Source organism: Parasteatoda tepidariorum, chromosome 10 (assembly GCF_982258835.1).
Source record: "Parasteatoda tepidariorum strain Cologne lab strain chromosome 10, Ptep-v5.0, whole genome shotgun sequence".
NCBI lineage: Eukaryota > Metazoa > Arthropoda > Arachnida > Araneae > Theridiidae > Parasteatoda > Parasteatoda tepidariorum.
In genome coordinates, this window is record NC_141764.1 from 1,147,846 (window position 1) to 1,169,680 (window position 21,835).

A 21,835-nucleotide genomic window follows, 5' to 3' on the forward strand; every position below is an offset into this window, starting at 1 on the left:
ACCAACTGTTTAATGTGGACCATCCATCAATGTTGGCTAGTTCATATCACGTCCGGGTCACCAATGAAGGAGAATGATTATCGACTATATTATTCTTCATCTATCAAAAGGTACCTCAAGATAGAGTCGAGTTAACATGTGTTATATACTAGGGAATAGGTATTTAACATTCATAGTGGAAGTAACGCCGCAATTTTATTAAATGATTTTATTAATTGCATGAAGCCGTACATTTTCCCTAAATATTTATTTATAATTTTCAAATTATCAATCTCAAAATTATATACTTATTAGCGGGTGTCTAAGAGGCGTAATTGTAATGTCAATATTAGGTGCTGAATATACGTAATCAGTGCCGTATTTTTGGGGACCAGTCGCGTATTTTTGCTTGATAAATGAGCTATTGTCCTGTAAACAGGATATAGAAGTAAAAAAGTTTCCATTATTCATTTGTTGTAATTTAAACATTTAGAATATATATATATATATATATATATATATATATATATATATATATATATATATATATATATATATATATATATATATATATATATATATATATATATATATATATATATATATATATATATATATATATATATATATATTTATTCTAAAGACTCTGGAAGGGCCGATAACTCTCCGTGCAGTAAATGGTGACTGGTGCACGGTAAATCTGTCGGGTCACTAAGCCATCCATGTTCCCATAACAAATTATAATTCTGGGGGTACTGCATTGGAGATTGATCATTCTCTGATCCAGGTCAAAATTACGATCTGTGGAGGAATGAATGGATGTATGACTGGGTCTACCCAATAAACGAGTGTGACGTATGGGTGTGGTAGAAATCAAATTCTTGGCCATAGATGGCGCCACATGAAAACGGGAGTAATAGTACCTTATCTGTCTCAATAGCCGACGACTACTACAACAACAACAGAAGATAACCCCCTCAAACATACATTAAAACTACGCCACTGTACGTAATTGCTCATTTATTCTGTATAATAAAGTATAATTTTAAAAATTGGACATATATGAGATAAATGATCAGTGCAATGCATCAAGTAGAATCCTTAATATATGTTTTTTTATTTTTTAACTAGAGTGATATTTTGATTTGGCTTAACTAATGCAATGATGGTATAATCTTCAATGGCGGGGGAAGCGGATATATGCTCAAAAATTAAAATTTTCCAGAAGTAACCCTCAATATTTTCTCAAACAGAAAAAAATTCAATTAATCATCATCGATTTGTGTTGATGAAGTTAAAATTTGAATCCATAAAGTTTATATCAATTAAAAGATAAATCTCTTTAAATAAAGTACCTTAAAATAATGATAGAGACACTTTTGATGAGTTTTGAATGAGTTTTTAAAAAAAATTTAAAATTTATCAATAATTTCTCAGAGGATTATTTTGTAACTTTATAGGTGATTAGTTCATGCGATTTTTCATACTCAGCCATAAGTTTTAAAGCTTTCAGTGACCGAGAATAAATTAAGGAAGAAAACAAGTATTTTTGAGCATCCTATGTCATAAAATCTAGCAATAAGCTAGCACCGATTACTTTGACTGTTATTAGCAGTAACTGCATTAAAATTTAGGGAAATGTGGACACTTTTTTCTTTTTTTTTTAGAATAACTTTAAAAAATATTTAATAAAATTAATCAAAATTTTTGGAGCAATCAAAAATTAATTAAAAAATTGTAAAAAAAAAATTCGTTAAAAACTATGCAAGATATGACTAGTTAAAGTAATTATCTTATACTGCGCGTGCGCGGGAAAATCAAATGAAATATTCAGAATTTTGTAGTAAATTGTATTTTGCAACTAAGAAAAAAGGTCTGCTTTGCTAACATTCTTTTATGAGGATGATACTACAATGCCGGTGTCCTTTTTTAATAAATCACGTTTAATAGTACAAAACCATTTATTTTTTAAAATATTTATACATTGCAATATTTTTTGTAAAATTATAAATGCTATGGTTCATACTTACGATAAGGGTATTTTTTAAATCTGATTTCATTGATATTAAAGCATACCTGCCAACATAAAAGAAATAAAATAACGGAGATCTTACAAGGGAAACTAGGGAAGTGTGACTCGCCAATTTTGAAATAAACTAGTGGGATGTATTCCTTATGAGGAATAAATTTAGGGGGCAATATTCGTTTCGGCCCATAGAAGGTCCTATGAGAGATAAAAAATAATTCAATATATAGAAACGATTTTATTACTTCAATGCAGACTATTAGTTATTGTAATTATCTCGTACTCCAATTAATTTTGGGGCACTTTCACGTACTATATAATGCATATTCACTGTCAAAATTGATTTCGTAAATTTTACATATTTTTAGTTTTTCAGAAAAACCTGTTGGGTTAATTTAAAAAAAAAATTGGCATCATAAGTTTTTAATTTTTTTCTTTCAAAAATTTTTCCAAATCAATCGGAGTATGTAATTGCAAATTAATTAATTAATAATTAATTAATTTTCTGATTAATTAATTAATTAGCTAGTTAATTAATTAACCAATTAATTGCAAATTCATTGGAGTATGAGATAATTGTAATAACTAATAGTCTGCATTGAAGTAATAAAATATGGATTTTTCTATATATTGAATTATTTTTTATCTTTCGTAGGCCCTTCTATGGGCCGAAACGAATGTTGCCCCCTAAAATTATTCTTCATAAGGCATACATCCCACTAGTTTATTTTAAAATTGGCGAGTCACACTTCTCTAGTTTCCCTTGTTAGTAATGACATTTTTTAGACTACGAGTAAAGTTTTGATACATAAAAGAGAAATTCGAAATAATATAAGCACTTACATTTGGCGAAGTAAAATATATGCATCTTAATCTTAAAAATTTTTTTTAAACCATTATTTATAATAACCATTAATTATAATATTTTATTTTATATTATAACCGTCATTGAACAGAAGACCCAATTTTTTGGGTTTACGACTGCTAATGTTCAACTCCGAAGCCTTGTCATTTTGAACCCAATCCAGAAGACAAGGGAACTCCTGGATCAAGTATTGGAAGAAATATGCCTTCGAGGAGGACTTTTTAATGGAACCAACCCGCATTTGGTTTACATGGAGAGGAAGACCACGAAAACCTTCCACGGTTAGACTGACGGCAAGGGAACCCATGCTCCGTCTACTACTGAGGATATTTCACGTCAGCACTGTGGTCGGTGCGGAATTTGAATAAACCAGCTATATCTGGGATCGAACCCGGGTCACCTCATTAGGAGGCGAGCGTTCTATCCCATGAGCCATCAAGGCTAGACTGAAACTATTAACACTCAACATACTGCAGAGTCTTTTGAGGAATAAATTGAGTATTTTTGCCTTTAGCGAATATTTTATCACCATTTTTTCTTGTTTTAAATTTCACCAAATACAGAAAAATTTGAGAATATATCGCAAAACAGGAGATTGTGGTAAAATACAGGAGTTTTCGTTAGAAAAACAAGAGACTTGGCAGGTATGTTAAAGGCTTTTATCCAAAATATGAAAGATAGAGGTAATGTAAGTAAACTGCATTTAATGTTCAAAATAAACCAAAAAATAAAATAAAGAAGCCTAAAAGTTGATTCAAGTTCAGTGAAATTTTTAAATTATAACTCAGCATTTACATTAACTGTATGTAAAATAATTTGATAACACATTTACAAATTTAGTTTTATGTTTATTTAAATACAAATACTTTTTATTTCATACATAGAAAGACTTATCCTCATAATGAAGAAAGATTTTTTCTGTAAATAGTGAATTAGAATAATTGGGATTTCCTTCTTTTTTTTTAATGTTTTTTTTTAATCTAAATTAAAGCGTTTTTAATTTGAAATCTAACTGAAAAATTGGGTGTTTGACTTATCAAATTCAGAACAAAATATTGAGCTTGAATAAAAACTATGATTTTATTATTTAAGTCATTATTATTTTAACCATTCTAGTGAGAAATAAAACATTAAGTTATAATATTGTTCTTAAAAATAATGAGATATTATATTAATACTTTATCAAAGCTTTGATTCATGGGGTAATTGTGAGCCCAGCTCTAAAATCCTGAAAATTTCTGCACTAAAATCATTAATGACGCATTTAAAAAATTTATCTCCTTATAAACTTAATTCATTGATATTTTCAAAACATAAAATTCTACATAAATTATATGCAGCATAATTTAAATGAATAATTATGTATAAGTTTACTTTTTTCTCTAATCGCATTTATTATTCTACCAGAAAAAATATTTAAAAATGAAAGAGATGCTGAATATAAATTCTAGTTCTATTTATTATTCTAGTTATTTTTAAATAAAATATACAAGAATTTTTATTTATAAATGTGATCAACAATTTCTTATAACTTCTAGACCTTGGATTTCTGGAAACTTCCAGATTGCAGGTAGCGAAACATCAGGAAATCTGGTTTTTTTCCGGAGCACAATCATCTCTGATTAATACCTTGTCAAAGCTTTGATTCATATTAAATTTTAAAAAATCTGTTTTAAATGAAGTAAAAAATAAAAAAATTTTACGAAACAAAAAATCACGAGTTTTACCCTTAAAAATTAAAATTCTAATCAAAAGAGGTTAAGAAGCCCCCTGCACTTACAATGATGAGAATTAAAAGAAGGCAAACAATCACGATAAAATAATCAATAAATATAAAAAATTTATTTTCTTCCTAAAATCTTTGTACAAATGAGATCACATTATATAAATACTATACTACAATTTAAATTAATTAATCTAGTTACATATAACATTGCAGTTTCATATTGGACGATAACACAGATGATTTGTCTAGTGAACTATAAGGCATATGACTGTTATTCTTTTCAGCATCTGGCTGTCTCTTGCTCAAATAGCTGCAGGAACACGTTGTGACAATCAAACAAAGGAGAACTGCGATAACAGCGACTATTGCAATGGACATATGGAACGCGAGGGTATTGTGAGATTTCAATGCAAGTCGATCGACCCAAGAAGACAGAGATGCATTCAACACCTCCTTTGTCAGCAGCAACATTGCAATTTGTTCTTTCACAGCATCTAAGTAGTCATTGCCGAGCTCTTTCTGCCCTCGGAGAGAACTCCCCGAGAGGATGTCGTCGATGACGGCGGACATCACTTTTTGCACTCCAGGTTCTTGTTCCTGGAGCTCAACCCATTTTGTACGGGCTCTGGGGGTGAAATGGAAGGCAGCTTCCATGAGTTCTTCACTACCCGTTCTTAGTTTGAAAAACTCTGCCTTGTCGATCGGAATGTCCGACTTCACGTAAATAGTGCCGAAAGCGAGCTCGCCAAAACGTTGAGCCATGCCTTTGACGAACAGAGTATAAGGCAAACTGGGCACTGGAAGGTGTTGCCCAGTGTAGTCCAGAAGGAAGCATCTTTGTAAGACCCAGTTGCTCAGGTCGAGGTAAAATTTGACAGTTGACATCGGATTCGACTTGACGTCGGAAACAGTTTCCCTGAAGATGGCGAGTCTCTCCCGCAGTGTGCCTATCATCGAAATCGTACTGGACACCCAACGTTCTGAAGTGTTCTCCTTCAGTTTGGCTAGCATATTGTTTGTGATTTCCCATGTCACACTTATAGAATCCGCTTTCGTTTTGTCTGGAGTGGAAAGCATCCAATCAACAGTGGATACTAAAAAGGAAAAAAAAATGTTTTAAAAACCAAACTAAATGTTGCATAATAACTAACAAAATGTTGCATAATAATAAAACTAAACAACTAAATGTTAAAAATAACTGCATAACAATGCTAAACATTATGTCCAGCATTGCTATGCAGGATGTAGAAAGTCTAATGACAGAACATGCATTATAACTAACTATATACAAAATAGTTTGTTAATGTGAATTTTAAAACATTAATATTCAGATTTTTTCACATGGGTCTGTCTAGGTTCTTCTTTTTTTTTAAAGAAGTACCCATTTTGTTAAAATTTAGACATAATTTGTAAAAATTTGAACATAATTTGTGAAAATTAAAAATTATGTTAACAAATCAACACAAAAATATGGTAAATTAAGAAAATATTTTCAAAAATTGTCCCTACAAATAAAAATCATTTATGACTGGTAAATTTCTATATTTTTTTCCCCATATGTTCAAAAACAATTTTACTATTGTAAAACTTTGGGCTTTAAATTGTATCAAAATTTAGAAAATCAATAAAAAGCACTGTCCATAATTAAAGTTAAGCTTGAATTTAATAGAAACTTACATTTAACAGTCGAAGCACTGAAAGTTAGCTTCATTAGGAGAACATTTACGAATGGGTCTAACAGGAAAATATTTTTCATAAAAATATAATAATAATAATGCTTAAAATAAAGAATAAAAATGCAAAATAATGTTTAAAATTAATTTTCGGGATCCCGGCATGCTTTCAGCCAGGCATGGGGAGGAAAAGCGCTCTTCTTACAAACCGTGTGGAAAGCAAATTCTTCCACTACGTAATAATAGCAAACCACGTGTGGGTTCCAATGCAAATTGAAATGCATAATTAACTCCAGGTTTATTGTTTTTAAAGGGAAACAACAACAAAATTTTAAAGGGGGAGGACTTTAGAGCTTGTTTTTTTAAAAGTATTTTGTGAAACTACCGTTTTTTCTTACATTTAATTTGTGAAGGTACCGCTAAACGGTAATAAATTTGCCCAGGACAAACCCCTGAGAACATGCATTATATTTAACTATATATATACAAAATAGTTTAGTCATATGAATTTTAAAGCATTTTTTCATGAACAGTTCTCTGATTTCAGCAGGAAAAAATTTCAAAGTTAAAAAAAAATCACCTAAAATTAGAATGATAAAAAAATAATATGGGAAACACAGCACACATTTTTTCATTACACATTTTCCCATTAGTATAACTAATGGGATTGTAATGAACAGTGATTTGGCCGAATCAATAGCCAAATATTCGGTGGCTAAATAGCAATGTTTTTTAAAAGAAAAATCATTCATAAATATTTTTTATTTTAAAATAAATTTAGTCATTATTGAAAAATAATCTAAACTTAGCTACATTATCGGTATGGATTAAAGGGGGAAAGTTGTAAAAAATTATCTCAATTCTTAAAACAAAAAAGTGCCCATGAAATGTTAAAAAAGAAAAAGTATATAAAAACGCTTTTAAAAATGCCCTGCTACTATTAAAAAAAAAAACGAAACTGAAAAAAATAACAATTTATCTTATTTTTTGAACGAAAAATTTAAAATTGAACATCTCAGTTTTCAAATTGCTATATTCTCAAGAAAAAAACGAAGAAAAGAGAATTAGGTTTATAATAGAAACCCTCTTAATTGTAGTTTCAAAATAAATAAAAAATTGAGAAAAAACAAAAGTTTTTTGAAAAAGGAAGAGCTAGAAAGAAAATCAAAAATCCTTATTAATTTTTAAATCAAAAATTCAATGCTAAAAATCTCAATTTAACTTTTTCACATAGCCTAAGTTAAACTATATGAAAGAATTGAACTTAAGACAAATTAAACACATTGTGCAGAATACTCAGAGAAAACTATCTAAAATGTTATGTTTATTTATTTTTCAATCTTCAATGTTAGCATAGGGTCCATAACTCACGAATAAGAATGTAGCTGAAGAGTTTTGATTACTTGAATATTTTAAGTAAATACCTTAAAAAAAATTTACAGTATTTCATTTCTCAACTCCTGTTGCTGAGTGATTTATTATGCAATGTACACACATAACATTATACTCATTTCAAAATTTAGTAAATTATTTTATGTAGTGCATATGCAAAATTTCAACTTTAAATGATAAGCCGAGTTAATAAAATCTTTTAACATTTCTTCTCCTTAACAATTATGATCAAATATTCTTCCTGGATGTTAGTTTTTTAAATTAACTTTTCATAATAAATAATAAATTACAATTCAATTATGATCTTAGTTAAGAATTTTGAATTAAATAATAATTTTCTTTACTGTGTGTGTAATGTCAGGAACTGAAGTACATGAATAATAAAGTGCAAACTATAATTTTTAAAACATACTCAGGTACATAATAAATGAATAAAAGCAATTAAAAGCAAGAAAAAGAGTTTTTGTATATTGAAAAAATAAATTAATAAGATTAACAGCTGATGTGAAAAGAATATTCACACAGCTAGATTCTTAATTAAGAACCATAATCTTCTTAATAACTTTAAGCTAATACAAGTATTAATCAATTCTACTAACAAAATGCAATAAAAATATAGTAAAAGATGTATGAAAATAAAGTATAGTAAAAAAAAGTAGTCCATTATAAGAACAATTCAAATAAGATGAAATTATTATTACAGTGGGTATTTCATAATTAGCAATTAAGTATTATTTACTGTAAATACAATGTTTGAATTATCTGTCAATGTTTTATTGGTACAGTGGTGGCTAAAAGAATTTGAAAAGAAATACAGTCAAACTCTGCTATAGTCAGGGTTGGGTTTTTGACGTCAAAAAGTGGTTTTTGACATGACAAGGGTATAATACTGGTTTAAACCGTCAAAAATGTCAAAAACTGAAGTTTGCCAAGAAAATATATAAACTTCAAAACTACCAACAGTTGCCATGCATTATATTGAAATTTAATTATACTATAGGTAATCAGCAGGTTTTAAAATATTTTTTAATTAAAATTAAGGTAAAATAACAGATTTAAAATCTCAGAAATTTATATTCAAATGCATGTGCACAAAATATTGCACAAAAATTGTTGAAATATTTATATTTAAAAAAAAAATTTTTTTTTTTTTTGATACTTAAGAAAATTAAAAGTTTATTACTATGCATTTTTGACATATAAGGAACTTATAACTAATATTTATAAGGAACTTACAAGTTATGTTGTATAAATACAAACTTGATACAAGTGTATAAAAAAATTTTTTTTGATGTTTTACCAAATATCTTTATTATCCAGTATGTTAATTTGAATTTAAAAGTAGTTATATTTATGAATAATGATAAATATAATTTATATTGTTTATTATATTTATTTATAATTATTACACTTATCATTTTAAAAAAATTTTTATCTCTTAATTTTTTTCTCTCCACTTGTATTAAGAATACAAATAATGCGTATCTTGAAAGCAAGAAGTAATTATTCAACAGCTGAATATTTAGATATTCAACAAAACTATATCGTATTCAGCATAATGAAATTCACAAGTATTTGGATAAACTAAATTTTCAGCATAGTAAATGAATAGGCTGAATATACTGTAAATCGACACTAACTACTCTGTGTATTTAACAGAAAGCACTTAAATTTGTATTGTCTTATGTTAAAAAGATTATTAAGAAGATTTAAAAGAATATTAAAAAGATTTTTCTTTAAAAAAAGATGTCTAATGTACAAAACTGCTAATGTTTATTTTTAAAAATGTCTAATTTTTAGTATAATCTATACTATACACTAAATTTGGTTATAAATAAATTTCTTAATAATATCACTGCAAATTTTCAATAACACATGAAAATGAATACATAATATTACAAAAGATGTAAGTTTTCAAAAGTACAAGATTTTGGTTACTATTCAAAATATAAGTGTTTCTTCAAAATTTTAAATTATTTTTTCTAGAACATTTAGAAACACTATCCTTTATAAAAAATATATAAATTTTATGTATTAATTAAATTTCACATATGAATATAGGTTTTTGACCTTTTCGACATTTTTGACAGTGAGGTTTTTGACGTGACGGTTTAAACTATGGTTTAAACTGTCAAAAACTGTCACATGTCAAAAACCTGCCAACCCTGGCTATAGTGAACAGTTTATAGTGAACCAACAAAAGAGAGGAAGTTGGATATTATGAACTTTTTTCAGTCTTCGACTGATTTATTTTCTTCATTTTTTTGTAATAAGTTTGAAATTTCTACTTTAAAATAAATACATATACCGATTTTTAAAACCATCAATAGCATGGAATGTAGCAAAAAGCATTTTTTCTTGTTTGTTTCATTATTAAATAGCATCATCGAATTGGTTGAGCATTCAAAGCTAGACTCAATCTTCCACTATTTGGACAAAAGCGTCAAGTCAAAGTCGATGAAATTGTTAAGCTATATGGTGAGAGTACTTCTTTGAGCTAGAATAGCTGATTAGACAGGTTTAAAAAGCGGAATGACATAAAAGCAGAAAAAATTATCAGATAGTGGAGAAGTGTTTCCATATCTGATGTTGAGGATTGCTCATCAGCTAAAGGTTACCATTTATTTTTGTACGCAAGACGAAGAATAATAAAAAATAAAAGTTACATTTTTAGTTACTATGTATTATGTTTTAGTAATTTTTGTTTTTCTTTTTATTTATCATTGATTTAAATAATGTGTAATAAAAGGGGGGGAGTTAGGAAATATTAGTTAAAATTGTTTGCGAAACAGATATAGTGAAATCACGGTGAATCCCGGCTTTTTTCAATAAAGCAAGAATATTGCAGTTTCAAACCTTTCATCCTAAAAGGATTAAAAATTATTTTTCAAAGCGTTTTTTAAGAAGAAATTGTCACTTAGGTTCATAATGACGTTTAAGCTGACGTCACGCTAGCGATAGGATCCAATTGGACTGTCCATTAAAATTTCATGACAAGGTGAATTTTAGCTGAGCATGCAAGACATTGCGAAAATAAACCTTATAATTACCTAGATTTAAGATTAGTAAGATTATTTTGACCCTAAGTCAACCTCTATTTAAGGTTTTTATATAGAAGGTTGTTTTCCAAGGTTATGGATGAGGGTAATGTGCGTAGAGTAGAGCAGATTGTCACTAATCTCGTTTTAAGGTTAGAAGTCTTACACGTAAACCAGACAGAAAACCTTTTTAGGTGTACATTAAAAGGTTTTTGCTGAATGAAAATAAACACTATTTTGCTATTTGGGTACATTTTTAATACAATATTATTTATTACAACAACTAAATCTCAAAATGAAAACATGCAATTAGAAGCCCCTTTTCGAAGAGTCTGATTTGCTGTCGATTTTTTTTTTTAATGTGATGCAAAATGGGAAAAAGGAAATAATTAGTGTGTTTTACCCCCAACAAATTGTGAGAAGATTGCCCATAATATTATAAGGAAAAAATATTACATATTCGATTAAAAATATATATTTTATTTTATCTGAAAGGCTTTTTTCTTTAAAGTTGACGCTTGCTTCTGTTACTTTAAATTAGTAACATGTGAATTTATTATTATTAATGATTAAAGTATCTAGGAGGAAAATATAAGTACTGGAATTATTATTAGTACTATGTTGCAAAAAGCCTGCAAAAATTCTTCCATAGGGACCAGGAGAAACTGGCAAATTGCAGTAGAGTTAGCAACTATGTACGTTTTAAACTAATTTTAATTGGGATATAATCCACAAATACATGAAACACAATCAGAAAAAAGAAGAATAGAGAGTATCTAAGCAATCAAAGAAGTCTTGTTTCACTCACACATGATCTGCATGGACACTTTACACAATACACTAATCAGTATATGATTTCAAAACATAACAAAGGATTAATAATAAATGTAAATAACTTGTGTAACATAATTAATAATTAAAAAATCCAAAACATAACTGGTAAATAATTTGATATGCTGTCAAAAATAACTTGTAATTAAAACCAGTTCCATGTTTATACAAACAACGTACAAAAATGTTGAAAGACAGAGTTCAAGAGTTATTAATATGTTTACAGAGCAATGCAAATGGAGAACACAAAAATGCATATGATACACTTTGTTAGTATTACAAAAAAATGATTACCTAGTTCATGTCCGAGAGCAAAAAGTATTTTTCCAACATCTTCATGGGTGTGAAAAACCTTTAATGTTTCTTTTGCACTTGCTTCATCCTGTTAAATAAAAAGACAAAAATTAATTTCAAAATATTTCAATTCAAATATAAGTACACGCAGCTGCAAAATTTACTAGAAATGAAAAATATTTGAACAATATGATTATTTGTGCTGTACTGATAGGGAATAAAAAGAATAAAATCAAGTAACTACTGTTTGCCACTATTTAGTTGAAACATTAATTGCTTCAATTAAAGGAAGTCATATGGTGCATCAGTTTCTTGCCCTTTTTTTACAAAAATTAAATCCACACCAAACTACAACAGCAGTCAAGACTATTCAGTACAAAATACTGCCCACTATTTTTAGTAAAACAAAAAATAACACCAAATTACATGATTTTTTACCAGGAATAGTAAACTATAGTTTGTTTACGGTAAGAACTCCCCCGCCACAAAATCTGAGGTCATCTGCTGCTATGGAAACAAAAATAGAGCATTTCAGAGAGGGTAGCTTCTCTTCATTCTAGGGCTAACACAATAGACTGGAGAAAAAGACTACCTTTCTCTCGCCAACCTGACCCAAAACCTGTCCTAAACAGTAACCCTACACCCCTACTTGAAATAATTATATACACTACGAGAGTCACCGCCACGGATCCAGGCTAATGGCATAGGGAGTTCTTACTTCTGACAAACTATGTATACAAATATGTGGTTAGTCTTAAGATTTTTAATTGAAATAGCTTATTTTTGGTTAACATTTAAAGAATTTAAAGTACTTCCATATTTAGTTACTTTTATAAAGAAATTGTGCCACATATTTTTTGATGATATATTATAAAACATTCATTACAAAATTTTTCTTAAAAATTAACTTTCTTTTGATTCCTATTAAATAGCTGTGCACTAGTTACAAAATGAAATGATTTGTTATCTGTTTAGAAAAACTTGCGACAACTTTATTGCCCATCTGGGATTTTACATGAGTACCAAGAAGTATTCCAACATCATTCTATTGAAGAAATCAAAACAACTTCTTCCAATTGAGTTTATTTTTGAAATTATAAAAAGTAATTATCCTAACATCAGACTAATGTAATAGTGCCAAAAATAATAAAGCAGTTATTTCTCTATACATTTTATAAAGTACAGATCTTTAGGACCCTGGTTCTTAGTACAAAAATCAGGTCCACAACTCAAAATAAAACAAAACAAAATCTACACTTTGAAGATGTATAGAAAAAATAAATATTTTATGATTAGGATAAAATTGCAACTATTAATTGATTCAGCAATAATAATTCAACAAAAAAATTTTGTTTAAATTTTGCCTACATAAATCTGCTGTGCACTACTTTTCTATTTGTCATGATGGAGAATTACCCATAACAAGGATTTTTTGTCACTTTTCCGTTCAAGTTTCCCCTACAATTTTCAGCACAGTACAAAGCGCAACTGAAATCGCTGATACAATTAAATAACAATGCTTGCCTTTAACTTATCTTAACTATTCCAACATCAGCCAATAATGAAATAGTGCCAAAATAATATCCGTAAACAAATTGTACACCTTATAACACTTGCCTTTAATCATGTATATTTTTACAGCCACAGATTAGAAATTAAGAGCTAAAATAAAAAAAAATAAAGTTGTAAAATCAAAAGTTTTGCAAGATTAAATGACAAAAACCAGGGGTGACAAAACCAGGCCCAACTAGAAATTCCTGAAAATTTCTTGAGAAAAATCATTAATGACTCCTTTCAAAAAATTTATGTCTTTATAAATTCAAATCATTGATATTTTCAAAACATGGAATTCTAAATAAATTATAAGCAGCATAATTTAAATTATTAATTTTGTATAAGTTTACTTTTAACTCTAATCACATCATTCTACCAGAAAAAATATTTACAAGTACTAAGTGATATAAGAGATGCCAAGTATAAATTTTAGTTCTGATATTTTTAAATAAAATATACAAGAATGTTTATACATAAATGTGATTGATGATTTCTTAAAATTTATTAACCGGATCGCGATTAGCAAAAAATCTGGACTCTTTCCGGAGCACAATCAACTCAGTAAAACGATCGCCTTGCATCCTCAACTTTATTATATTCTTCAAATTACAAAATGCAGCATAAAGTTGTGAAGTAAAATTCACAATTGAATTTCTAATTACAAAAATATCTGATACTGAAAAAGTGAGAACATCTTTATAAAGTTATTTGAAAAATCTAAAATGAATAGATTTAAATGGATTCATTGCAAATTCTGACATATTTAATAATGATACATAAATTTAAACAAATTTACAATTCAAATTATTGTGCAGAGTTATAATTAAAAAAAAAAATGCAACTTATTTAATTGATTTCTTATACGGATCAGTGTATAAGATCCATTTTTATTATTTAGATTGTGGGGAATTTAATCTTAGACTATGCCAACCTTCATCTATCAAAAGGTACCTCATGATAGATTCAAGTTAACATGTCTTATATACTATTGATTTGGTATTTAATATTTGTAGTGGTAGTTACGCCACATTACTCCCCTTCCAGAATTTTACCTGTGATGGAATTCGATGAACAATTACCACTAGTTGATTAATGCTGTTTATTTATTAACTTCAATTTTTGCTCATTATATATATTATATTTTTTTTCTTCTTCCAAGCATTTCGCTCATTATTTTTTTTTTTTAATAGCTTTTCGCTATTATTATTTTCTAGCATTTCGCTCATTATTATTTATTAACCGGGAGACTTTATTTACCTCACCGGATTTCTTTTTTTTTTTCTTTGAGCAGCTTATATTACGCAAATCAACTGTTTAATGTGGACCATCCATCATGTTAACGAGTTCATGTCACGCCCGCAGGTCACCAATGTGGGGAATTTAATCTTAGACTATGCCAACCTTCATCTATCAAAAGGTACCTCGTGATAGATTCAAGTTAACATGTCTTATATACTATTGATTTGGTATTTAATATTTGTAGTGGTAGTTACGCCACAAGATATATAAACTTGAATTTAACTAAAATAATGAACTATAGTAGTATAATGGCCATGATGCACAGTCAATGTTCGATATAACCACTTCTGTGGTCCAAACGAGAATGGACATCATAGTGTGAGGTCAATATATTGTTACTAAATAAAATTTACAAAAGATTTACTTAAATATTTCATAACTACTGCACTTAATTGGGTTTTACTTTAAGAATTACATCACGATCACAAAATTATCACTATGGCTTACATCATAAAAATTTCTAAGATCTATTTCTGGGGTGATTTTCAGGTAATTAAAAAGAAATGAAACAAAATTTTGGTGGCTAAATTAGAATGAACTGTTCCATTTAGACATTAAAATAACATTGTGTCTAAGTAACATTGTGTCTACAGAACAGCAACTGGGATTCCATGTAATATTGAACCAGTGGTCATAATAGAGGGGTCACACTTATGGGGGGTCATACTAAAGAGCAGACTGTATTTAGTAATGATTCAGAAGAAAAACTAATATGCTTTAAGCAAATATTTTCAGGTCAGTTATAGATTTTACTCAACTTCGTAGAGATTTTTAAACGTCAATGATCAATAAAAAAACGAGACTTGTTATGTATTGTTTTTGTCAGTAGATTAACCTAAATATATCAAAATACTTGATAATAAAACCTGAACTGAACTAAAATGAGGATTGTGCAAAATGAATTGCAGCAGCAAAATGATGGTCAATTTAGTTGTGTTTTAGATATGATGTAGAAGAATTTATATGCAAATATGCTATGTAGATAACTGATATTGTTAGGTCAATTTAATAGATATTTTTAAATGTAGAATAATCAGTAAAAAAGTAAACATTACTATGCATTAAATTATCCTAAATACATCATAATATTTGATAATGAGACATGAATTGAGTTAAAATTAGAATAACATTGCATTGCACTGATATGTTCAGCAAATTATCCTCATAATAAGCATTTTGAAAATAAAAAATATGAACATTTTCATTAATGACATTAAAAAGCATATTAGTCAAACGATTTCTAAAATTTAAATAATTAAATAATATTGCGAGAACTTTTTTTTTATCTCTGCTTAATTACTAGATAAAAACTAGTAATAGTTTAATTTTATTCAGTAATAATCATTAAGTACACAATCTTTTAAAATTATTTGGAGAAATCATAGGTATATTTTAATTAAAAAGTTCGTAGTGAAACCATGATTATCGTTTTATTAATCAAACGATTTCTAAAATTTAAATATTATTGCGAGAACTTGTTTTTTTATCCCAGCTTAATTACTAGATAGTAACGAAGTACATTTTAATTTGACTCAGTAATAATCTACAAGTAAACAATCTTTTAAAATTAATTGGAGATATCATATATTTTAATTAAAAATTATCGTTTAAATAGTAAAAAGCAATTTCGATAAGTAGGGAAAAAAGTCGAGGAACAGTCACCATTATTTATGACACACAACAAAACGTAAACACAACTAGAAAATATACAATTAAAAGTTTTGCAATCATACAAATCGTACCTAACGAGGGGAAATTATAATTTTGAATGAATGGAATAATAGAAGAAAAAATTTACTTACTTTGACCGTCCTAGCGACAAGGACACCGGCTAACACTGCTGTCCATATTACTAAAAATCCTAGGGCTAGAGAAATAAACGCTATGTGTCGAGGTGTGCTCTGTAACTGCGCCGTCATGTCGGGCCTGAAATAGGCAATATTTGTCATTTTTAAAAAAAGAAATCTTTTAAAAAAAAAACAATTAGTCTATTTCTTTTCTAATAAATTTTGGAGATTTTACACTGTTCTCAGATGAGTGAACATCGACTCATAATCAACCAACATAATGACAGGAAAAGGAAAGAGAGGGCCGGTTGTCAGTAAGCCAGGTGTTGTACGAAAGGAAGAAAAAAAATACAAAGGAAAAAAGAAACTCGATCATAATAAGGAGGAAACAGAGGGGCGAACGATGGTTGCCTACCCTCCCCTTCCAAGAGGCCGTTCGACCTGTGCGTGCTCACTCAATCGAGAATAAACATGAATAGAGGTTAGAGCAGACATTCGATTTACAACTATGGTTTCGGTATTGAGTTTCGCCGTGATTTCTTAAAATTGTTTGATATCTTAGAGAAAACATTAATGAATGCGTGGAACATAATATATAAATTTACTTAAGTTTCGCTAAATTTGACTAAAGAAGAAAAAAAATAATTCTTAATTGGTAAGTTTGATAAATATAACAAGAAAGACAAGAAGTTTCCTTCAAGTTTCGCCTTGATTTCTTAAATTGTTCGATATCTTATGAAAAATCATTAATAAATGCGTAGAAAATAATATATAAAATTAATTTCATTTCACTACATTTGACTTTGAAAAGAAGAAAAAAAAAACAATTTTGAATGGGTAAGTTTGATACATAAAAAAAAAAAAAAAAAAAAAAAAAAAAAAAACATGATAAGAAAACAAGAGTTTTTAGATGGAAAATGCGTTAATTAATTAAGAAGATTTAAATCTTTCGTAATTTTAAACAAGAATAAAAATTTTATGAATACGACAATTTGGCGATGAATAAATACCATTACTATTAAATAGAAATTTATTCCTTCATAATTTTGAACAAAAAAAATTATGAATGCGATAGTTTTTTAGATGAATGATGCGATAATTAAAGAAGATTTTATTCCTTCATTATTTTGAACAAGAAATCTCATAAATTCTGCAATTTTGAGATGAATAATTAACATAAAAAAGATTAATTAGGGAAAAATTCAATTTTATGAAGTTATGAGATGAATAATGTTTTAAATATAAAATATAGTATTTTATTCCTTCCTAATGAAAGGAGATGAGAATGAAAAGATAAGTCGAATCACAAATCTTTCGTGTTCGAACATGATAAAACATTTCAGAACATAACATTCAGGAATAGACTTGAATAAGTTTTTCAGGCTAAAATAAAACCATGTAACAGAATCTCAATGAAGTTAATGAAATACGTTGTGTATTGTTAAAAAAAAATTTCATGCATTTGTGTTAGAAAAAAAACGAAATAAATAAAATTTCACGTTAACATACCCTCATATAAAATCCATATCAGAAACAAATTTTCAGTATAATAACAAACATTAACCATTTATATTTTACTCACAATAGGAAAAAAAAAATTTATTATTTTAATGCTTATAGTGTAATAACAATACATTTTACTTACACTAAGTCAAAATAATAAAATAATTAATTTTAATGCACGTTTAAATTGTTGCTAACGCATTTAATGACTGATTTTTTTTTCTTCATATGTTCTATTCTTTCAATTATTCATTGTCAGTTCATAATTCAAAAATTTATTCTCTGGAAATAGGAGATCAAATTAAAAAGATTGTTGTTAACTAAAAAGCATTTTCAATAATTGAATATTCTAAAAAATTTTTTTAGCTAAATTATTTCGTATTGAATTCAACTTCACATTACATTCAGTTTTATAATTTACTTTAACATGCATAAAAGTGTCTAATTATTTACAACGTTTTCATATCGAACAATAATATATTTGAAGTTAATTCAGAATACTATTGCATAATTTTTTCTCTGGCCAATAAAAAGTCGCCAAACGAAAACAATAGAATCAATGAAATGGCAGAAGACAATAGTATTATGAAGACTAAAAATTCGATTGTATTAAATATATGAATGAAAACTGAGATTACTCACCGAAATCTGGAGTAGAAATGAAGGGACGGAGCTGCATTAAGGTGAGAGGATGTGAATGAAAGCAGCTGTGGTGCAGCAGCAGCAGCAATAGAAAGATAGAACGGAAGTCAGACGGAGCGTGAAAAAGAATCGCTTCGCTTCCTTTTTTACCGGCAAATAGAAGAGGGCGCAATTTGTGCGAACGTTGACAGTAGTGGAGCTCAGCCAATTTTTCTTATTTTGTCGCTTTCTTACAAAAAAAATCTTTTCTTTCTTCTTTTTTTTTTATTGGTTGTTACAAAGGAAATGTGGGGTTAACCTGCAAATGAGTTAAGAAAAAAACCATTTTGTCGCAATTGAAGGTGCGCAACACTTTATTCATTCCTTAAGCATTACATTAAGAATAAATGTAATCGTGCACTTATTTTAAGTTAATAATACTTTTAAAATTTTTAATTTTTAGAATAATAAAAAAATTTCGTTCATTTCTTACCTGAAGAGTAAAAAATGAGTTCTTTGGTACACAGAGTGAAAAGTCCTATAAAATTCATTTTATTTTGCTTTATAACAGTCTCTGAACAGCCGATTCAATTTTTAGGTTTACAACTACTAATGTTCATCTTTGTCCTTTTGAACCCAATCCAGAAGACAAGGAAACTACTGTATCTAGTAGTGGTAGAAATTTGCCTTCTGGAGAACTTCATAACGGAACTAAACCGCATTTACATTATATGGAGAAGAAAACCACGAAAATTTCACACGATTAGCCGGACGTTAAAGGGACTCTAACCCACGATCCATCTACCACTGAGGATATTTTACGTCAGCAATGTGGTCGCTGCAAGCCGGATGCGAAATTCGTATCGACCAGCCATCGCTTGGATTCGAACCCGGTCCACCTCCTTGAAAGACAAACGCTCTATCCCCTGAGCCACCGCGGCTCTATAATATATATTTCTTCTTCTTATTATTATTTTTACTGCAAATGTTACTCGCAATCAGTAGTTAGTAATATAGGCATTTTCTAAATAATCGAATGGCCTTAAACATGATTTTTTCGGTTTTATTTTAATTTATATATTTTTATTTATCTTTTTTTTTCGGTGCCTTTTTATTGCTTCAAAGTCAAATTATCATAATAGTCTACACAAAAGTAAAGGATAGTAAGTAAAATCTTTAATTAAAAAAAATTTTTTAACAATTACGATAGAATAAGAAAGTAAGAGTAGAAATACAATACGAAGAAGTATTTTTAGGTAGTTTAAATTTCCTCGACGACAATTAAAACACAATAATTTTAATACCACAATTAAAATTAAATAATCTTTACATTTACGAAAATAAAAAAATCCATTTTTTAGCTATATTCATTTCCGCTAGTGTTTACATAAAATATGGATTTAATTTCTTTTATAAATTACAGTCCTTGGACAAATAATTGGATGCACTCTAAGATTCGACGTAAAATCTTAATTATCAGGTGATACTCTATACAGCTTTATTCTTTTTTACGTGACTGTTTGCACTTGTTTACGTTCGTGTAATATTGGGTTAAATTAGGCGATATATAATATAAAATCGACGATTGGATAAACGTGACGATATATTACATAAATATGGAATATTTATTACATCAGGTATATATATATATCATATTGTAATAATTAGATCAAATTATTAGACACACTCTAATAATGACATGCTTTACACGAATTTATACGCAATACTTTTATATTTAAACATACATGTAATGCGTTTTCATTCAGGAGAGTTTTTATATACTTCTTAATTGTATTTATTTTTAACGTATTGCATTACACTGTTAACCCATTGATACACAAACGTAAGCAAGTGCAAACCGGTTTCAGTTCCATAAATACAATAAAGCTGTATAGAGTATCACCTGATAATTAAGTTTTTGCATCGAATCTTAGAGTGAGTCTCATAATTTGGTCACGGACTGTATATCCTTTTTTCTGCTCCGATGTATGAAGTCCCGTTTGCCATTTCATAAAATAGACGCAATGTTATTTTAACACCCATTATAACGTCCACGCGGAGCAATTAGTTCCGTTACAGCGACAAAATTGCTCATTAGACTTAGTAAATCTTTCAAAGAAACTATTTACACCATTATTTCTTTTGATGCAACCCCAGCACAACTCTCATCAATAAATATGAACCGTGTTCATTCCATCTGAATGACAAGATTCCCTGTGGTGTCATGATGGGAAAAAAGTGAGGGATAACTACTATAGATAATGACAATATATAGATAACACACACCACATGGATAACACATAGATAATCAGAAGTGTGTATTGCTTGAAGGAAAGGAAATCAGCAGGAACTCGTAAAGAATGCATTCCTAAACATGCATTCACATTCCTGTTAAGTTCTTTTCAATGCATTTCAACCAATCAATCTTGTATGAGAATTTCCTTCACCCTTTCTCTGAAATGTTATGTGTGGGGGGGGGGGGTTATTTTGAGTGTGGCTTTTCCAATTAGCTAGAAAAACGGTTCCCACATTTTTTCATGTCTTGAACCTTAAGTCCGGACCCTGGAGCTTCTTTTGGCATATATATAAAGAGAGAGAGAAAACATGAAAAATATTAAAGATTAATGAAAAGAGAAGGAAAAAAAAATATTAAAATAAAATACTCAAAAAAATTAATTTTTATTTTTTCAAAAAAAAAAAACAAAAAAAAACATTTCATTAATAAAATAAAATATTTTGAAAAAAATATTTAAAATATTCAGTTTTGAAATAAATTGTTTAAAAAAAAAAGAAAATTAAATTAAAATATCTGATCTAGTTATCAGTTAATTAACAGATCATAAATAACAGACTGTTATTTATCAAACATAGCTGCCCCTGAACTAGCATATTTCTTTGAATACATTTTTCACGCATTAAATGTCATTAGGAGCATTTTTTTACCAACAAGTTAACATTAAAAAAAAAGAAACTGCGTCATTGTCAATTATTTTCTTAGTTGCCTAATTTTCAATGCGTCGCTTCATTACAAAATGTAGCATTATTTTTTTTTTATGAGTAAATAATTATGCTCTTACGATAGAAATGACCTCTTCCCTGCCCGCATTATGATAAAGATCGTTATACCGAGCGTCGATCAACTGTATAAGTTAAGTGGCATTTTTTTTTTTAAAGTTCAAATCAAAAATATAAATGGTTCGTTTTTGCTCATACTGAATCAGTATATATTTATTTCATTACTACAGTC

The 21,835-nt window shown here is 28.4% G+C and overlaps 1 protein-coding gene across 3 annotated transcripts in view; it reads right to left on the bottom strand.

Moving 5' to 3' along the window:
• Positions 1 to 4,690: 4,690 nt before the first annotated feature.
• Positions 4,691 to 21,835, bottom strand: part of LOC107440849 (uncharacterized) — a 36,640-nt gene continuing 19,495 nt past the window's right edge. The window contains exons 2-5 of one of the 3 annotated variants that reach the window (XM_087154176.1): positions 18,610 to 18,907; positions 16,480 to 16,603; positions 11,825 to 11,912; positions 4,691 to 5,690 (exon numbers count right to left, since the gene is read on the bottom strand). In XM_087154176.1, the coding sequence (XP_087010302.1) occupies positions 4,792 to 5,690; positions 11,825 to 11,912; positions 16,480 to 16,596 (1,104 nt within the window). In that variant the 5' untranslated portion in view covers positions 16,597 to 16,603; positions 18,610 to 18,907 and the 3' untranslated portion in view covers positions 4,691 to 4,791. Of the gene's footprint in view, positions 5,691 to 11,824; positions 11,913 to 16,479; positions 16,604 to 16,699; positions 16,939 to 18,609; positions 18,908 to 21,835 lie in introns of those variants that run through there. The other 2 variants (XM_016053911.4, XM_087154177.1) reach the window with 2 other exon arrangements.